The sequence below is a fragment of the Natrix helvetica genome, assembly GCF_964273705.1.
Source record: "Natrix helvetica genome assembly, chromosome: 1".
NCBI lineage: Eukaryota > Metazoa > Chordata > Lepidosauria > Squamata > Natricidae > Natrix > Natrix helvetica.
This window is the reverse complement of record NC_138548.1, coordinates 351,331,114-351,349,544: the sequence shown is the minus strand read 5'-3', so window position 1 is coordinate 351,349,544 and position 18,431 is coordinate 351,331,114. Positions and strand designations below refer to the sequence as shown.

The window sequence follows — 18,431 nt, the reverse complement described above, 5'->3', positions numbered from 1 at the left end:
AGAAGTGGGGAAATGTAAATCAGGAACAACCCTAGAGGGAGTCAACAAAGGCCTAAGGGAGGGAAGCCCCACCCCTTATTTACATATGGGGAAAAGGCGGGGCTGGCTGCCATCTTGACTTTGTTGACCTGCCTTGGGACACCCTGGCTGTAATCCCCATCCCTTTAGAGAGTCTGTTGGGCTATATCAGTGGCTCTCAATTTGGTATCTGTGAAGTCAAATAATAAGCATTTTAACATGTCTTAATGTATATAGACAATAAAAAGTGTCTTATGACAGTGTTTCACACTTATGACCATTGCAGCATCCTCATGATGACTTGATTAAAATTCAGTCGCTTGGCAATTGGCTCGTATTTATGACAGTTGCAGGGTCCCTGAGTCATGTGTCACCCTTTGTGATCTTCTGCCAAGCAAAGTCAACGGCGAAGTCAGATTCACTTAGCAACCATCACTTAGCAGGCGGATCACACGGTTGGGTGGTGGTCAGACGGCCAGTCAGCCTTTCTTCCTCTTTCTCCTCTGTCTCTCCTGCTGCTCTTGCTGGTCTTTCCTGCCACTGCCTCTGCTCCTTCCTTGATTCTCCTGCTTGCCTCCCTTTCTCTCCTCTTCCTCCTCCTTTCCCCTGCACACCTTTCTCCATTTTCCCTCACTCTTTTCTCCCCCTTTCCTCAACCTATCTTCATGCGTCACTTTCCCCTCCCCTCACGGTGGGGTGGAGGTCAGGTGAGCCAGGACGCCCCACTTCCCTTCTCCCCCCCAAACACTCACCTACCCCTCTTTCTCTATCCCCTGCTCTCCTCCTCTTTCCTGCCAAAACTTCCTCCTCTTCATTCCCTCCTTCCACCATGATTCAGTTAAAATGGGGCAAAGCTCACTTAACAGCTGTCTCGCTTGGTAGCAGAAATTTGGGGCTCAATTGTAAGTCCAGGACTACCTGTATTAGGTAAGTTCCTTAGGATTCCTCATTTGCTCCTTTGCCAACAGAAACTCCTCAATCTTCAGTTGTTGAGATGCTTTGAGGTGTTCCAGAGATCTGCCGTTAGCATTCAAAGTCACCATATCAGAGTTAAGTTTCCCTCCCCTTATTATTTATTATGTGTATCCTGCTTTTATTATTTTTACAAATAGCTCAAGGTGACAAACCTATCCAACATATCTTCCTCCTAAATATTTTCCCAACAACCTTTTGAGGTGGGTTGGACTGAGAGAGAATGACTGACTCAGTTACCAACTGGCTTTCATGGCTAAGACAGGACTTGAACTCAGAGTCTTCCTCTTCCTAACCTGGTGCCTTAACCACTAGATCAATCTGGATATAATGCCCATCTCAATATCAAAGCCAGTTTTGGGTTGCCTCAGATTGTCGTCCCCTGTTGGCTACCTGGAGGAATCTCCCTGCTGTTTTCTTGGTAAAGATTCAGGAGTGGATTTCCATTGCCCGCTTCCTAGGGCTGAGTTAGAGTGAAGGGTCCAAGGACACCCAACTGGCCTTGTACCTAAGCAGGGTTAGAACTCCTGGCTTTTAGCTTGATTTCTTCACCACCACTCTAGATTGGCTTCTTCTTTTACTCAAGTTACTTTTAGTTATTCAATAAAAGGCAGAGTGGCTTAAAGCAAGAAGGAAAAACTGTTATTCTCAAATAATGTATTTATTTAATAATGTATTCTATTATATTAACAATTCTTTTTTACTTTTGGCTTGAGCCAGGTGACACATTTAGGGCACATAGCACTCACATTGTCTATCTTGGTAACAGAGGGTATGTTTTATTTCTTTCTGTTTTCTGTGCATTTTCTGTTTCTATGTATATTGCACGGAATACATTTATTGGCATAAAATTGCAAAAGAAGAAACTACAATCCATGAGACACCTATAAAATTACAATCAGTAGTCCCACTGTTGAAGTTAACATAAAAAGCATAACCATAAAAAGACAGAAGAAATACTAGAATTTGTTTAAAAACAACAATCCTGTGAGGCTATAAAGCTTATATTGAGTATAATATTTGCTGAAGCCCTAAAATGGTTTATTGATGTATGATAATTATGTGTCAAAAGGAGGAAGGAAAGAAAAAAAGAAGGGGAAGATTACAGAATATCCTGAGTTATGGGCACGTACACAATCATTGATTGCTGCTAACGTTAAACAAACAAGCATGATCCATAAATGGGATGGAGAGCTGTGACAGACATATAAAACCATGATTGACAGGCTTAGCTCTAAGGTACCTTTAATGCTGAAAGACCTGAACACACGATGTTAAAGCCTATAAAGTTCCTAGGACACCTTTTTTTTAAAAAAAACAAAACAAAATTTTTATTGGTTTTAAGAAAAATAATCAGGAAAAGGGATGGTGAGTAAAGTTACAAATTTTGACAGTTACATTTTGCAGGAAATGGCCCTCCCCCCATTCTCATAATTTTCATTTATTAATACATTAAATTGTTGCTACTTAATAGTATTTTGTCAGCATATAACCTTTTATCTTCAAATAATTTCAATCATTTTATATCAAACAGATTTTCTAGTTCATTTTTGTGATCTGAGTTTTCTCGATGTTGCCTCTTCTCCCCCCTCCAGCAGGGTTCCGGCACCTCCCGTGTCCTGTATGTCCCGTGTAGTGTCATCAGGTTTATCTAGGAGGACTTTGTTTTTTTCCATGAAGGCCTCAGCCTCCATAGTTGTGTTGATTCTAACTTTCGTGTCCTCCCAGAATATTATCATACCTTCTGGCATAAGCCATCTGAACCACACCCCTTTCTGGTATAATTTATTCGCTAGAAGCGAATAATTTTTTCTTTTATCTCTAACTTTCTTTGGGATTTGTTTCAGAATGGCTATTTCTCTATCCTTGTATTTTAATGCTTGCCCCCTTTGTGCACTAAGAATCTCATCTCTTGTAGTCTTTCTGATAAATTTAATGTGGACCTCCCTTGGAACGTTATGTGTTCTGGCATATGTTGAGTTTACTCTATAGACCAGGTCAATATCCCACCCCAACTGTTGTCTGTCTTTTTTTATATATTCAGCCAGTAAATTTGTCATAATATCCCTCAGGTCTTCATCATCAGCCTCAATTACATTTTGAAATCTAAGGAAAAAAGACATCCTTTCAAATTCCATTTTTATCTGATGGTTCTCAAGTTCTTGGTTTCCTCTCTGGACCCCCTTCACCCCCTCATCTCAGCCTTCCCCGCCTCCAAAAGTTCCAGTCTCTGTGAATTTTGAATTGTTCGGTTTTGGTTCTCTCTGAGCTGTTCGTTCATTTCTTTCAATTGGTTTTTCAAGTCCTCCTGCCCCTTTAAGAGTTGTTGAAACTTCTGTTGAAAGTCCACCTCCGGAGGCTTAGGCTGGAACAAAGATGTTAGTGTCTGTTGTCCACTGGGGCTGTTGAAGATGCTGGGGCAGAGCCAGCAAAACCCGGTTTCCCTGGTGGTAGTCTTTTGGGTGGCATTGTAGTAAGAAGAGCTCAGAAGTGACTGTGTCAGTACAGAGAAGAAACAGTTGTAAAGGTGGATAGCCAAGAGAGATCACGAGGCAGGGAGTCAAGACAAATAGAGACCTTTTCTCAATTCAAAGTCCAGGCAATAAAGTCCATTGTTCCAAGCCCAGGATAAAGTATAACAAGAGATATATCTGAGTGTCACGGAGACAAAGACAAAATGCCAGCAGTTTCTGTGGGTGGAGTTCAAAGTACATGAAGACAACGGAAGTGTGCCATCTTGCCTTGCCAGCTCCAGGATCAGAAGGCAACAAAACAAAAGTTTTCAAAGTTTTCAAAAAGAAACAGATCATCACCTCATTTTCACAATTGCAGTAAAATAAATTTGCTGTTTGCTATGAGCGTGACTTCATTCCAGAGCTCCCCCCTCCTCCTCCTCTGGGGGCAGAGAGCAGTTTAAAGCCGCTTATCCAAGGGGTGGGGAAAATCCCCCTCCCTCCAGTCACACTTCCCAGGAATGGGTTGAAAGTTTTTTCTAAAGAGCTGACAGTCTTTTTGTTTTTCTTTCAGTCATAAAAGGGAACGGGGGGAATCTCCATCTCACCGCATTGTAACTGCATCCTTCAAATTGTCAGTTTTGCCCAGCTGCCTCAATGCGAAGATGAAGCGCCTCCCCTTTTGCCTCCCGATGCCTAGGGCGATGCGGGGAGCCCCCCCGGCTGCCGCCAACACAGGGGGTCCCCTGCTAAGCTGCCCCCTCGGCAGGAGCCCCTATGAGGCTTCCTGTGCCCCCCCCCCGATCAAGGGGGAGCCCACCAGGAGCGCGCGGGGCGAGCAAGGCATGCCCGTCGCGAACTGCAGCCGGAACCGGAAGTCCCTAGGACACCTTGTTGTTATTTTTTATCCAGACAAATAGAAACGATGATCAGGTTATTCCTTTATAGACTGATTGACTGATCAGGGTGGCATAGAAGAATAAAGGAAGCTGAAGTAGCAAAAAGCTGAGGAAACTCTGCTTTAAGGGCTTTCAGAGATCACCGCTTAACAAATAGGGATTTTTCCAAAGTTTTGCCTATGAAGTTCCCATTTTTTAGGGGACTGTCACGTAGGCGGTTTTGTAAAAATAGAAATAGGGCTGAAGAGTCTCTCCAATCAAGGAAGCGTCCGAGAATGTATAGAGCAGAGCTGCTGTGCTGGCATCAAAGAAGCTCACTTGTGCCCCTTCACAGTTGAGAGAGACGCGGATCCTCGTGGGCTCTTCAGTCAGGACCAGGTCAAAGCATACTGATGGAGAGGCAGCCATGTAATTTCCTACCCATTTCACAATTTCCCACCGCCTGATCTGCTCATCAACATCTGTTACGTTCAGTGGCTGGCTGGCAACGCCTACAGCCCATTCTTCTCTATCTCCTACAAAAATTTCCCAGAAATGTCTCCCTGTTGAGAACATTTGACAGCCAAGGACATAAGGATTATATACAGATCTGTTCTGATCTGAGGCAGCATATTTTCCTTTAACTGGCTTAACTCCTGTGACACTTTTTTGATCATTGCAGACATCAAGGCCAGAATGGGCTGTTTCTGGATCCAGAGTTACATTCACTGTAAGAGGGAAGGGAAGGAAGGAGGAAAAAACAAGAGCTTCAGCTTGAGGCCTAGTTTGTGTCTTCACCCCCAAGAGCTTAACCCTAAGGCCTCTTGTGTGAATGGAGTTCAGCCTCCAAACACCCCATCCAGGATTAGAAGACTCGTTGTTTTTTTTAAACAACGCCTAAGCATTGCCTGGTCCAGAGTTCTCCAACTTTGGCAACTGTAAGACTTGTGGACTTCAACTCCCAGAATTCCCCTGATGGGACGGCTAGTGTCCAGGTCCTCTCTGCTTCCTTTTCTCCAAGCACTCAGACTCTCCCACTGTCTTTTTCCCAACCTCTGTTAACTGCCGGCCTGTTCAGTGCCCCTCTGGCCTTCTCGTTCTATTCACTTAGGTTACCTTCCCCACCTGCCAGTCCATCTGCCTTCCCTTCAACTGCCACTAAGCTGCACACCTTTCAGGCTCTGCTGACTACCTGTATTGCTCTTGGCTCCTCCAGTCAGCTCTTCATCTCCCAGGCTCCACTGGTCAATTCACCTAGTCTCTAGTCTCCCATGTGGCCGCCCCTCTGCTGATTGCCCTTCAGTTCCACCATGCTGGATGGAGAACTCTGGGAACTGAATCCCACAAATCTCCATGCACAATCTCTTTAGCTTCCATCTTGCAGATTAATGGGATTTGGAATGAAGAGTGTTTGGCTTTGCCTTCACTAATTTGGTGAGACAGCCAAGGTTGAACAGGGACTCTACCTGGAGCATTAATCCAGAGGATCAGGCAGAGCAATAGGCTGCCATGTTTCAATTCTCAACTGGCAGAGTCAGAAGAATCCGCCTGAGAGAACTTGGGACATAGGATGGAATGTGAGGAATCTCCATCCTTTTCTCTACAAGCATTAGGGTATCACAGGCATGTGCAAAAGGGGAGGATCTTGCACAGGAAACCTCAGTCTGATGTACCTCAATGTGGAGGCAACCTTGGTCCTCCAACCTTGCTGTTAGATACTTGCTCTAACTTCAGTGGTTTCCACCAACGTCCTCTGTTCCGGCGGGAACAGAGGTTTAATCCTATTGGTCAAAGGGTCTGACAGCTCCCTATAAAAGGGCTGCTGTCAGACTCAACCTTCACTGGATTGTTCTCACTTGTCGTATTCAATAAAGAGCTGTTGTTACCGTTAGCCTGTGTGTGCCTATCCATTACCCAATCTAACACTGGTTATGAAGGTGGGATTGGAAGACAACTAGGCAAACCAAGGAACGTAGCAATCCAACAAGTACATCCGGCCCGGAGCTCAGCGTGGCTTCAAGCAGACATTATTGGGCGGCAAACTCAAAACGCCCTCTGAACACAAAATGGCCATGCACGCCCCACCGACTCCATATGACCCAGTCACCAAGCACTGGGACTCATACATGCTACGATTTGACTGCTTCCTTGAGGCAAACAACCTCATAGGCCTTTCTAAAGGCCGCAAGAAGAACATGTTCCTCGGGTACTGTGGCCGGGAAGTGTTCAAGGCGGCAAAAGACCTCTCTGAGCTGACACCGCTCCAATGAGTCGCCTGGTCCATGCTCCAGCAGACGCTTAGGACTCATTATGCGCCCAAGCCATCAAAGCATGTTCGCCGGCATGAATTCAACATCAGAAATCAGAAGGAGGGTGAGTCGATTAACGAGTACGTTGTGGCACTCCGCAAGGCTGCAGCGTACTGCAAATTCCGAGACCTAGACAAGCTGATTCTGGACCACATGATTTGCATCGTACGGGACATTAACTTACAGAGGAGGTTACTCGCTAAATCTAACCACTCTGCAGATTGCCTTGGACGAAGCCAGGACGTCAGAATCAGCCGTCAAATTGTCTGAGACTCTGCAACAAGACGGGCGGAAGAGCACAAGCATACATCGTGAGGCTGCAGACCCTGAGAGCTCAGGAGAAGAAGATGACAGCTGCCGCATGCGCAGTAGCCGCGCCCAGCTGGCGTGCAAATTAAAACTGTTTACTTTGGGGGGACTGGGTTGTTGTTCCACCCAAACTGTGCATTGCAGTATTAGAGGCTTTACATGTAGGGCATCCTGGAGATCAAAGAATGGGTGGTTACCTGCACACCGTCCGACCTGTCCAAGGAAACTTCTCCTACTGAACTGTGCAGGTCAGGCAGAGCTACCCAAAAGCCCACCTACCTGTGTGACTACATCACCAGTAGCATTGTTCCATCTAAGAGGGGAGGGGTGTTAGATACTTGCACTAACTGCAGTAGTTTCCACCAAGGTCCGGCAGGAACAGAGGTTTAATCCTATTGGTCAAAGGGTCTGACAGCTCCCTATCTTTACCTTTACCTTTTATTTCGATTTTTATACCGCCCCCTCTCCCCAAAGGGACTCGGGGCGGTGTACAGTCAAATGAAATAGATAAAATAGACTACAAACATGGAAACATAAAAACATAGAAACATAGAAGAGGAGGCAATACAACACTGTACAGGTAAAGCAGATAAAAAACAGTATATAAACAATCCTAAAAAATACCCAATTAAAATACCCAGTTAAAATATATCTGCCAAGAGGTATAATGAGGTTATAAATGGTCCAGGCCGGCTAAACGGAACAGGTGAGTCTTCAGTTTTCGTCGAAAGGAGAGAAGGTCGGTGGTGGTTCTGATATCGGGGGGGAGGTCATTCCAGAGGGTTGGGCCCATCACAGAGAAGGCTCTACTCCTAGGTGTCGCCCGTTGGCACTGCCTAGTGGACGGCACCCGGAGGAGCCCCTCCCTGTGAGAGCGAATCGGTCGCAGGGAAGTGTGTGGTAGGATGCGATCCCACAAGTACCTAGGTCCTGAGCCATGGAGCGCTTTAAAGATGGTGATTAACACCTTGAAACGCACCTGAAAGACCAAAGGCAGCCAGTGCAGCTCGCGCAGGAGCGGTGTTACGTGGGAGTACCTAGTACTCGCAAAAATAGCCCGCGCGGCTGCGTTCTGGTCTAGCTGCAGTCTTCGAGCGCGTCCCAAGGGAAGCCCCATGTAGAGGGCATTGCAGTAGTCCAGCCGAGACGTCACCAGTGCATGAGTGACCGTGCGTAGGGCATCCGGGTCCAGTAGGGGGCGCAATTGGTGCACCAGGAGAACCTGGTGGAACGCCCCCCTTGCCACGGCTGCCACATGGTCATCCATTGACAGCCGAGCATCTAGGAGGACGCCCAAATTGCGCGCCCGTTCCACAGGGGGCAATTGCTCGCCCCCTATGGTCAGCGATGGAATCAACTGACTGAACCGGGGTGCCGGTAGCCACAGCCACTCAGTCTTGGAGGGGTTGAGCTTGAGTCTGTTGTCCCCCATCCAGACCCCCACCGGGACATCACCTCGACAGCCTCGTTGGGGTGGTCTGGGGTGGAAATGTACAGCTGCGTATCGTCAGCGTACAGATGATACTCCACCCCAAAACCACGGATGATCTCCTCCAGCGGCTTCACATATGCGTTGAACAGAAGGGGCGAGAGGACCGACCCCTGAGGCACCCCTATAAAAGGGCTGCTGTCAGACTTAATCTTTGCTGGATTGTTCTCACTTGTTGTTTTCAATAAAGAGCTGTTGTTAACGTTAGCCTGTGTGTGCCTATCCATTACCCAATCTAACACTTGCTATGTGCTTTGACCCAAAGGACCTAATTTATCTGCTCCCAAAGACCTCGTCTCTCAAGAACTTATAGTCAGGCAGTAAAATCAAGAGGATTTAATTAGCTTGGTAGGAATTTAATATTCCTTTTCATACCAGGCCACATTTTTCCATTTGTCCAGATATTTCATTCTACCCCAAGACTGACTTCAGTTTTCTAGATTATGCATAGAACAGAACAGAATAAAACAGAACATCAGCTTTATTTCCACACAAGGAATTTGTCTCCGCTACATTAGCTCATGATGTACATATAAATGGCAAGTAATTCTTCATAAGTCATAAAATCATTAAAGTTTACTGGATCATCATAGTGTTATATAGTATCTAATCCTATATTTTTCTTTTTTGTTAATCTATGATTTTTCTCTTAGTTACTGGCATCTGAGCTTAAAATAATAAACAATTCCAATTCCTACAACTCATATTTACCTTCGTGTAGTTGAAGTCCACTTTCCAGAGTCTCTGGGGAAGAAAAGGGAGGAATTCAGCATCTCATCACTGGAAATGGAGCATCAGAAGGGCCTCCCTTCAGATACCCCGGTTTGCTTTCCTTGGACTCAAATCAGGAAATAAGGAATATGGAAAGCCACAAGCCAAAATGCCATTGTTGGCTATATATATTCCATCGGGTGTAAATATATTCTACTATATATTCCGTATACAGGTAGTTCTCAATTATTTGTGTAGTGAAGTTACAGCGCCACTGACAAAAGTGATTTATGACCGGTTCTCACACTTACGACTGTTGCAGACTCCCCAGTCATGTGCTGGGGACCAGCTTGTATTTACGATGGTTGCAGCATCTGATGGTTCTGGGATTGTCCCCTTCAACCTCTCTGGGGAGCTTCTGACAGGCAAAATCAATGCATGAATCCAGATTCATTTATCAACCACGATTCACCTAACAACCGTGATTTTCTGAATTAACTGTGGCAAAAAAGGGGCACTGCTCACTTAATAACTGCCTTCCTTAGCAACAGAAATGTTCAGCTCAATTGAGGTCGTAAATCAAGAACTACCTGTATATATTACATTATACATAGAATAAGTGGGAGCTTATTCTGCTTCCCCCGAATTCACTGCACATGAATTCGAGATTCAAAGAATACAGGTAGTGTCAACTTACAATCATAACTGAGCCACTGATCCTGAAATCGATCCTTCTTTGATCCATGTGACACCAACCGAGAATCTCTCTTGGATTCTCCAAATGTCATCCAGCATAAAACCCGGGCAGCTGTTTTTTACCTCTCAATTTTTTCATGGCACTTGAAAGAAGCGGAGTCATATCACTGTAATCCCAGATTGTCCACTTCGGCTCTAGAAGTAAATCCTCCGGATTCTCATATGTTTCCTTAGCCTGGTACCTGGCAAGACAGAATAACAGAATAACAGAGTTGGAAGGCACCTTGTAGGTCATCTAGTCCAACACACACAAACACACACCGCCCAAGCAGGAGACCCTACACCGTTTCTGACAGATAGCACTCCGGTCTCGTCTTGAAAGCTTCCAGTGTTGAAGCTCCCACAATGTCCGAAGGAAAGCTGTTGCAGTGGTTCATTCTCCTGAGTCAGAAAATTTCTCCTTATTTCTAGGTTGAATCTCTCCTTGATCAGTTTCCATCCATTATTCCTTGTCTGGCCTTCATGTGCTTTGGAAAACAGCTTGATCCCCTCCTCTTTGTGACAGACCCTCAAGTATTGGAACATTGCTATTGTGTCTCACCTGGTTTTTCTCTTCCCTAGACCAGCCATGCCCAGTTCCTGTAACCCTTATCAACCTGCCATTAGAAGCAGGTTTCTAAACCATCAGATGGTGCTTGAGGATTGGCTAACGACAGGATCCAGTCTGGGTTGGTCACCAGAGGTTTTTTCTTCTGAGCTTTCGGACTCATGATGGAGCCCATCCTCAGAGAACGTCTCTCTCTGCCCCCCCCCCCCCCCGAATGTGTACACTGGGCTGGGGATGAGTCTGCCTACCGAGATGAGGTGGAGCAATTGCTTTCATGGTGTGGACACAATAATTTGGTCCTTAACACCAATAAGACCAAGGATCTTATAGTGAACTACAGAAGGAATAGTTCAGACATCCAGGTCTTGGTTATCAATAGAGACCAAGTGGAACAACAGTTTTACATGCTTCGAAACTGGCATGCATTTATGATAGTTGCATTATTTGGAACAACTTACATCCTACAATGATATCTTGAAAACCATCAAACATCTTTCTCTTCTTGGGAAGGACTCAATAGGTGGATAAAATGGTCAAATGCAATCTAAACATCTGGCTGAGTGTGTGACAGACTATAGAAATTCACCATATCAAATATTGCTAATTATATTGTGTTGAAGTTATCTGAGGAAATGTCTAAAAGGCCCTGAAATACAGTACATTGTCTTTACATTCAAATACTACTAAATACAAATAGAACTTTCCAAAATAGGAAAACTGCTGGAGGAGCTGCTGATCTCAGAGACTGTAAAGAAAACGGTGGATTTACGTACTTCTTCAAGACGCTTCCAATGTCCTGAAAAATAAAACAAAGCAAAACATTTCCTATGCATAAAATTACATTTTTGCATTCATAAAATAAATGAGTGAAACATCTGGACAATCAGACACTAACAGACATATAAACTACTTCCATTTTTTCAATGAAAAAAATCCCATTGCTCTTTTCCCCCCAGCTGTTCAACCTCTTTTGGAGAGGTATTGTTTTTACTTTTTTGCCTAAGAAAAAATATACCCCAGTTGAATCCAACACAATTACAATATTGGAAAAACAAAACAGTGCATCAATAGGATTTTAAAAATCCCCTGCATTTATGCTACCAGAATCAAGGCCCTTTGGGAAATCCAAGTGGTTAACACTTTGTAGAAGGTCATCAGTGTTGGGTTTCTCCTGGCCCTGGAGATTAAGGGGAGGGGGAGACCCTACAAAGAACCCCCACCACCACATCCCCTATTGTGAAGAATACAGACAACGACCATTACTTTGAATTCTTGCTTCTCGCATGGCCTGCTTTTTCTTTATTACATTATGTATCCCTAACATTAGCCATTACAGGTGGTGAAAAGTCTAAATAGTTCCTTTAGTGACAGTTCCTTTCCAGGGAAAGAATCAAAAAGATTACTAAATGAGGAGTTGAAAAAAGGATTTTGAACTTGGTCGAGTGCAGCCAGAATCCTATATGCAGACATGGAAAGATATATCAATCTCCACAAGAGAAGAATGGATGGAAAAAGTGATGGAGGTAGAAAAAATGACAAAATTGGCTGCTGTAATTAGATATGACCCATTGTTTCTACTTGGAAGTAGCTTGAGATAAAAAAATGAATAAATTCTTGATTTTCCTTATTAAACTAATCTATTTTATAGACATGACTAATGATTAAATATGCAAAAATAAAAAGCTGAGGCTGTAATTTTATATTGTATTTTACTCTGCAGAAAAAAAGTTCAGAGACATTTTTCCTTTTTTCTTTATCCTAATCCTTTCCCATTCTTATCCTTCTCCATTTCCCTATTTTCTTTATTTCCATTTCTACTTTTCACTATTATAATTTTGACTAAATTTATGAAAAAGAAAAAAAAGGAAAGAGTCAAAAAGAGAACTCTGTGGAAGGCACTACAGCTATCTCCCAATACTTGAATGGCTGTCATAGAGAAAAGTGCATCAATTTAGTCTCCGTAGCACCCAAGGGCAGAACAAGAGGCACTGGGTGGAAGCTCATCACAAGGAGATCCAACCTAAAATAAGGAAGAATTTCCTGACAGTGACAAGTATTTATCAGTGGAACAGCTTCCCTCCCTAAGTTCTGGGTGCTCCATCACTGGAGGATTCCAATAACAGTTTGGACAACCATGTTTTCAGGATGGTATAAGGACTCCTGCCTTGGGCAGAGAAGACCTCCAAGGTCCCTTCCAGCCCTAGGATTCTATGATCTCCACTTCCTGCCTGACCTGTAAGAGTTTGCTGGCTGGTTGCTGAAGCTTCTCTTCTATTTCCTGGATGAGTTGGTCAAGAGAGCAGAGTTCCTCCATGTGCTTGGCCAAACCTTTCTCCTTTCTTGCCATAATCTCCTTCTCTGTTTCTTCCATTCTAGTCAATAGAAGCTTCTCCTGTCTTTCTAACCAGAATTGTAGCTCTCTGAATTCAGACACTACATTTTCTTTCTCTTCTTTGATGAGGTCCTAGAACAAGGAAGAGAAAAGGCAAAAGGCAAACTTTTATTTTAATTATTTTACTTAATTATTTTATTTTTATTATTATAATAATGAAACGGATTCCTTGAAGAATCCAGGTAGGAGAAGGAGAAAAAAAACTCTTTTGATATTAAAAAAACACAGGGGGGAAAGGTTTCTAAAAAGAAAAAAGAGGCTCCAGTTTAAATGATCTCTCATGACAATTTTCTTGGCAATCAGGGATTCCAAAAAAGTAGAGAGAAAAATGTTTCACTTCACAATGTTTTCCACAAGATGAAATATGGTTTGCCTTAATTTATTAAGCAAGCATAAAACACAACTCATGGGACAGGTGCACTTAACCCAAATGTGACTCATTCAGTCAATGGTGACATTTAAGTCCTCAGGTTAAGAACAAGTTCTCTGCCCTAACACCGTCTTTATCTTGAATTTCCTTTAAGTCAGAACTTGTACTAAAACACAGGCTGCCTATTATTAAAGGTGGCAGATGGGGTTCTCCTTCCTATTGGCTGAGAAGTTCCTCACTGTTGGATCAATACTTACAAGCATCTCCTGCACTTTTTCCTCTGTGTCTCTTTTGTATGTAGCTATTTTTTCTTTCTGCTCCTTCTGAGCCTTCAGGCAATCCTCCACCTTCATCTGAAGAGAAAATGCAAGTTTTGAGTTTATTTTCCATAAAGAATTACATCGGAGGGAAGACCCAGTTAGAGGATACAGTATATTCAATCCTCATAAATGCATGACAGTTGACAAACGTCCAAATTTTGATCATGGGACCACGGAATACTTCAATGATCATAAGGGTGAAAACTATGTCACTTTTTATTATGCATTTATTGTTAGGTTAGTCACACAGCTGTTAAGCAAATCTGGCTTCCCCATTGACTTTGCTGATCGGAAGGTGGCAAAGGATGATGACAAGAGACCAGGACACCAACATGACACTTGACAAGGACCTGAATTTTGATCAGTGACACCAGGGATGTCAACAATTGCAGGGAGGGAGATAAGGGGTGGGATAAAGCAGGAAAAAGACGGCGAGGGCTGCCACTGGATGCCCCTCCGCAGCATTTCCTCCCAGCGGACTCCTACCTTGTATTCCTTGAAAGCCTCCTCCGCGGGGATCACCGAGTGGCCCCTATGCTCTTTGGATCGGTCGCAGACCACGCAGATGAGGGTCTCCTGGTGCCTACAAAAGAGCTTGAGGGGCTCATGGTGCTTCAGGCAGAAGCTCCCTCCTTCCTCGCCCCAAGTCCGTCCACACCGCCTGGCCTCTTCCACTACCCGCGCCAGCTGCCTGTTGGGGAGGAGGCTGAGGGGCGCAAAGGTCTGTCTGCACTGGGGGCAGGAAGCCTCCGATTCCGACGCCCCCCAACTGCGGGTCAGGCAGCCCCGGCAGAAGTTGTGGCCGCACTCCGGGATGAGCACAGGGTCCTGGAAGAAGCCCAGGCAAATGGAGCAATTGAGTTCTTCCAACAAACCCTGCAAGGACCCTTCAGTCGCCATCGCCACCTCCCTCGGCCGGGATAAAGAAAGAGAAAGTTCAGTTTGGCTTCTTTTCCTCCTAATCAATACAATACAATACAATAGTAGAGTTGGAAAGGACCTTGGAGGTCTTCTAGTCCAACCCCCTGCCTAGGCAGGAAACCCTATACCGTTTCAGACAAATGGCTATCCAACATCTTCTTAAAGACTTCCAGTATTGGGGCATTCACAACTTCTGGAGGCATTTTCTGTTCCACTGATTAATTGTTCTAACTGTCAGGAAGTTTCTCCTCAGTTCTAAGTTGCTTCTCTCCTTGATTAGTTTCCACCCATTGCTTCTTGTTCTACCCTCAGGTGCCTTGGAGAATAGTTTATTCCCTCTTCTTTGTGGCAACACCTGAGATATTGGAACACTGCTATCATGTCTCCCCTAGTCCTTCTTTCTCTTAAGCTAAACATCAGGTAACTAGGTAACCGCCTTTGGGTTCCGCCCAGGAGAGAAACAACAATGAATTGTGGTTGCTCTTGCGGTGATCTCCGCTGACTTCTTAAAGAAGAACTACAGGATTTTAAAAGGAACAAATTGGGGAGGAGCAAAGATTCACGGGACGGACCCCCGATCAATTGGATACATGACAGTTATCCAAAGTTTGATCATGGGACCACGGAATGCTTCAATTACCATAAGGGTGAAAAATATGTCACTTTTTATTATTTATTTATTGTTAAGTTAGTCACACAGCTGTTAAGCGAATCTGGCTTCCCCATTGACTTTGCTGATCGGAAGGTGGCAAAGGGTGATGACAAGAGTCCAGGACACCAACATGACACTTGACAAGGACCTGAATTTCGATCAGTGACACCAGGGATGTCAACAATTGCAGGGAGGGAGATAAGGGGTGGGATAAAGCAGGAAAAAGACTGCGAGGGCTGCCACTGGATGCCCCTCCGCAGCGATTCCTCCCAGCGGACTCCTACCTTGTAGTCCTCGAAAGCCTCCTCCGCGGGGATCACCGAGTGGCCCCTATGCTCTTTGGATCGGTCGCAGACCACGCAGATGAGGGTCTCCTGGTGGTTACAAAAGAGCTTGAGGGGCTCATGGTGCTTCGGGCAGAAGCTCCCTCCTTCCTCGCCCCAAGTCCCGCCGCACCGCCTGGCCTCTTCCACCACCCGCGCCAGCTGCCTGTTGGGGAGGAGGCTGCGGGGCGCGAAGGCCTGTCTGCACTGGGGGCAGGAAGCCTCCGATTCCGACGCCTCCCAACTGCGGGTCAGGCAGTCCCGGCAGAAGTTGTGGCCGCACTCCGGGATGAGCATGGGGTTCTGGAAGAAGCCCAGGCAAATGGAGCAATTGAGTTCTTCCAACAAACCCTGCAAGGACTCTTCGGTCGCCATCGCCGCCTCCTCTGCCGGGAGAAAGGAAGAGAAAGTTCAGTTTGGCTTTTTTTTCCTCCAAATCAGGTAACCGCCTTTGGGTTCCGCCCAGGAGAGAAACAACAATGAATTGTTGTTGTTCTTGCGGTCATCTCCGCTGGCTTCTTAAAGAAGAACTACAGGATTTTAAAAGGAACAAATTGGGGAGGAGCAAAGATTCACGGGACGGACCCCCGATCAATTATTATTGCTGGCCCAACCAGCTCGTTAAAGGGGGAAATTCTTTTAAAAACTGGAGAAAAGCAAACAACCCTGGGACGAACCTCGAATCCATTACAATGGATCCTAGCATCTTGTTAAAGAGAACAAAAAGGTTTTAAAAACTGGGGAGAAGCCAAAATTCATGGAATTACCCCCCCCCCCCAATCAATTATTGCTCCAAACATTCTGCTATAGGAAGTTAAAACCCACCCCTCTCTTAGAAAAATGAAATATCCTGGGAAATATTGAAAAGGCAGAATATTATATTTCCCTGGATCAGAAACGGAGAAACATGTTTTTAGGGAGGAAGCAGACTCACTCTTAATAGCCCCCACCTTTGTCAGTGGGCCATTAAAAAAGCCTGGGTCAGTCTATTCTATATAACAAAGTCCCCCCTCCAGGGTGATATGATGAAGTCATGGTAGTCTTAGCCCTTTACCCATCACACCACAGGGCACCCTGGAAGAAACAATGTTCAACCAAACCTGGACTCAAAGCCTTCAGAGTTCTCCTGCGTGGCCCCATGGGATTCTCACAACCATTCAGAATACAAGATCAAGATCAAAGGCCAGAGAGGGCATAAAACCAGGAACTTTCAGCATCTCGGTCTCTTTTCTTCTTCACCCAACATCTGGAAGCATGTGACACCCCCCCCTTTTCTGTTGAGGAGCTCAAAGGATGTGATCCTGTTGACCATTAAACCATGGCTGCCATCATGATGACTTGATTAAAATTCAGTCGCTTGGCGATTGGCTCGTATTTACGAAGGTTGCAGGGTCCCTGAGTCATGTGATCACCCTTTGTGATCTCCTGCCAAGTAAAGCCAGTGGGGAAGCCGGTTTCACTTAGCAACCACTTGACTAACTTAACAACTGCAGTGATTCACTTAACAACTGTGACAAGAAAGATCGTCATGTAGCGCTATCCCCAAAAGGGTCACTGGAGTCCAGGTTCCCCCAGCCCCCTTTTCCAACCATCCAGGCTCCTTCGGCTGACTCAGTCCATTCCTTGTGGCTCCCACTCCACTCTGCTCCCTTTGCTCAGGCACCTCCACTTTCCTGGCTCAGCTGGACTCTGCCGTCTTCTCCTTCCAGCCGGTCCCCTCTGGAGTCTCCTCTCAGCAGGCGGATCACACGGTTGGGTGGTGGTCAGATGGCCAGTCGGCCTTTCTTCCTCTTTCTCCTCTCTCTCTCCTGCTGCTCTTGCTGGACTCTCCTGCCATTGCCTCTGCTCCTCCATTCGATTCCCCTACTTGCCTCCCTTTCTCTCCTCTTCCTCCTCCTTTCCCCATACACCTTTCTCCATTTTCCCTTGCTCCATTCTCCCCCTTTCCTCAACCTATCTTCATGCGTCAAATTCCCCTCCCCTCACGGTAGGGTGGAGGCCAAGTGAGCCAGGAGGCCCCACTTCCCTTCGCCCCCCCCCCCCAAAAGACTTACCTACCCCCCCTCTCTCTCTATCCCCTGCTCTCCTCCTCTTTCCTGCCAAAACCTCTTCATTGCTTTCTTCCCCCATGATTCAGTTAAAATGGGGCAAAGCTCACTTAACAGCTGCCTCGCTTGGTAGCAGAAATTTGGGGCTCAATTGTAAGTCCAGGACTACCTGTACTAGGTAGGTTCCTTAGGATTCCTCATTTGCTCCTTTGCCAACAGAAACTCCTCAATCTTCAGTTGCTGAGATGCTTTGAGGTGATCCAGAGATCTGCCGTTAGCATTCAAAGCCACCATATCAGAGTTAAGTTTCCCTCCCCTTATTATTTATTATGTGCATCCTGCTTTTATTATTTTTACAAATAACTCAAGGTGACAAACCTATCCAACACATCTGCCACCTCTTATTTTCCCAACAACCTTTTGAGGTGGGTTGGACTGAGAGAGAATGACCGGCTCAGTTACCAACTGGCTTTCATGGCTAAGGCAGGACTTGAACTCAGAAACTTCCTCTTCCTAACCTGGTGCCTTAACCACTAGACCAAACTGGATACGATACCCATCTCAATATAGAGTTTTGGGTTGCCCAGATTGTTGGCCCCTGGTGGCTACCTGGAGGAATCTCCCTGCAGTTTTCGTGGTAAAGGTTCAAGAGTGGATTTCCATTGCCCACTTCCTAGGCCGGAGTGGAAGTGACGGATCGAAGGTCACCCAATTGACCTTGTACGTAAGGGAGGATTAGAACTCATGGCTTCCAGCTTGATTTCTTAACCACCACACTAGATTGGTTTCTTCTTTTACTCAAGTTACATTGGGTTATTCAATAAAAGGCAGAGTGGCTTAAAGCAAGAAGAAAAAACAGTGTTATTCTCAAATAATGTATTTATTTAATAATGTATTTCATTTTAACAATTCTATTAACAATCCTTTTTTACTTTTGGCTTGAGCCAGGAGACACATTTAGGG

General features: G+C 45.2%; 1 protein-coding gene across 1 annotated transcript; it reads right to left on the bottom strand.

The window, feature by feature from the left end:
• Nucleotides 1-1,691: 1,691 nt before the first annotated feature.
• Nucleotides 1,692-14,424, bottom strand: LOC309385241 (E3 ubiquitin-protein ligase TRIM39-like; the record flags this gene model as incomplete). Its single annotated transcript, XM_081939473.1, has 8 exons — nucleotides 1,692-2,291; nucleotides 4,334-5,049; nucleotides 9,140-9,172; nucleotides 9,959-10,077; nucleotides 11,216-11,238; nucleotides 12,676-12,906; nucleotides 13,462-13,557; nucleotides 14,011-14,424. 7 exons carry the CDS (start codon nucleotides 14,422-14,424, stop codon nucleotides 4,538-4,540), a joined length of 1,428 nt encoding a protein of 475 aa, XP_081795599.1. The 3' UTR covers nucleotides 1,692-2,291; nucleotides 4,334-4,537.
• Between the last annotated feature and the right edge of the window lie 4,007 nt (nucleotides 14,425-18,431).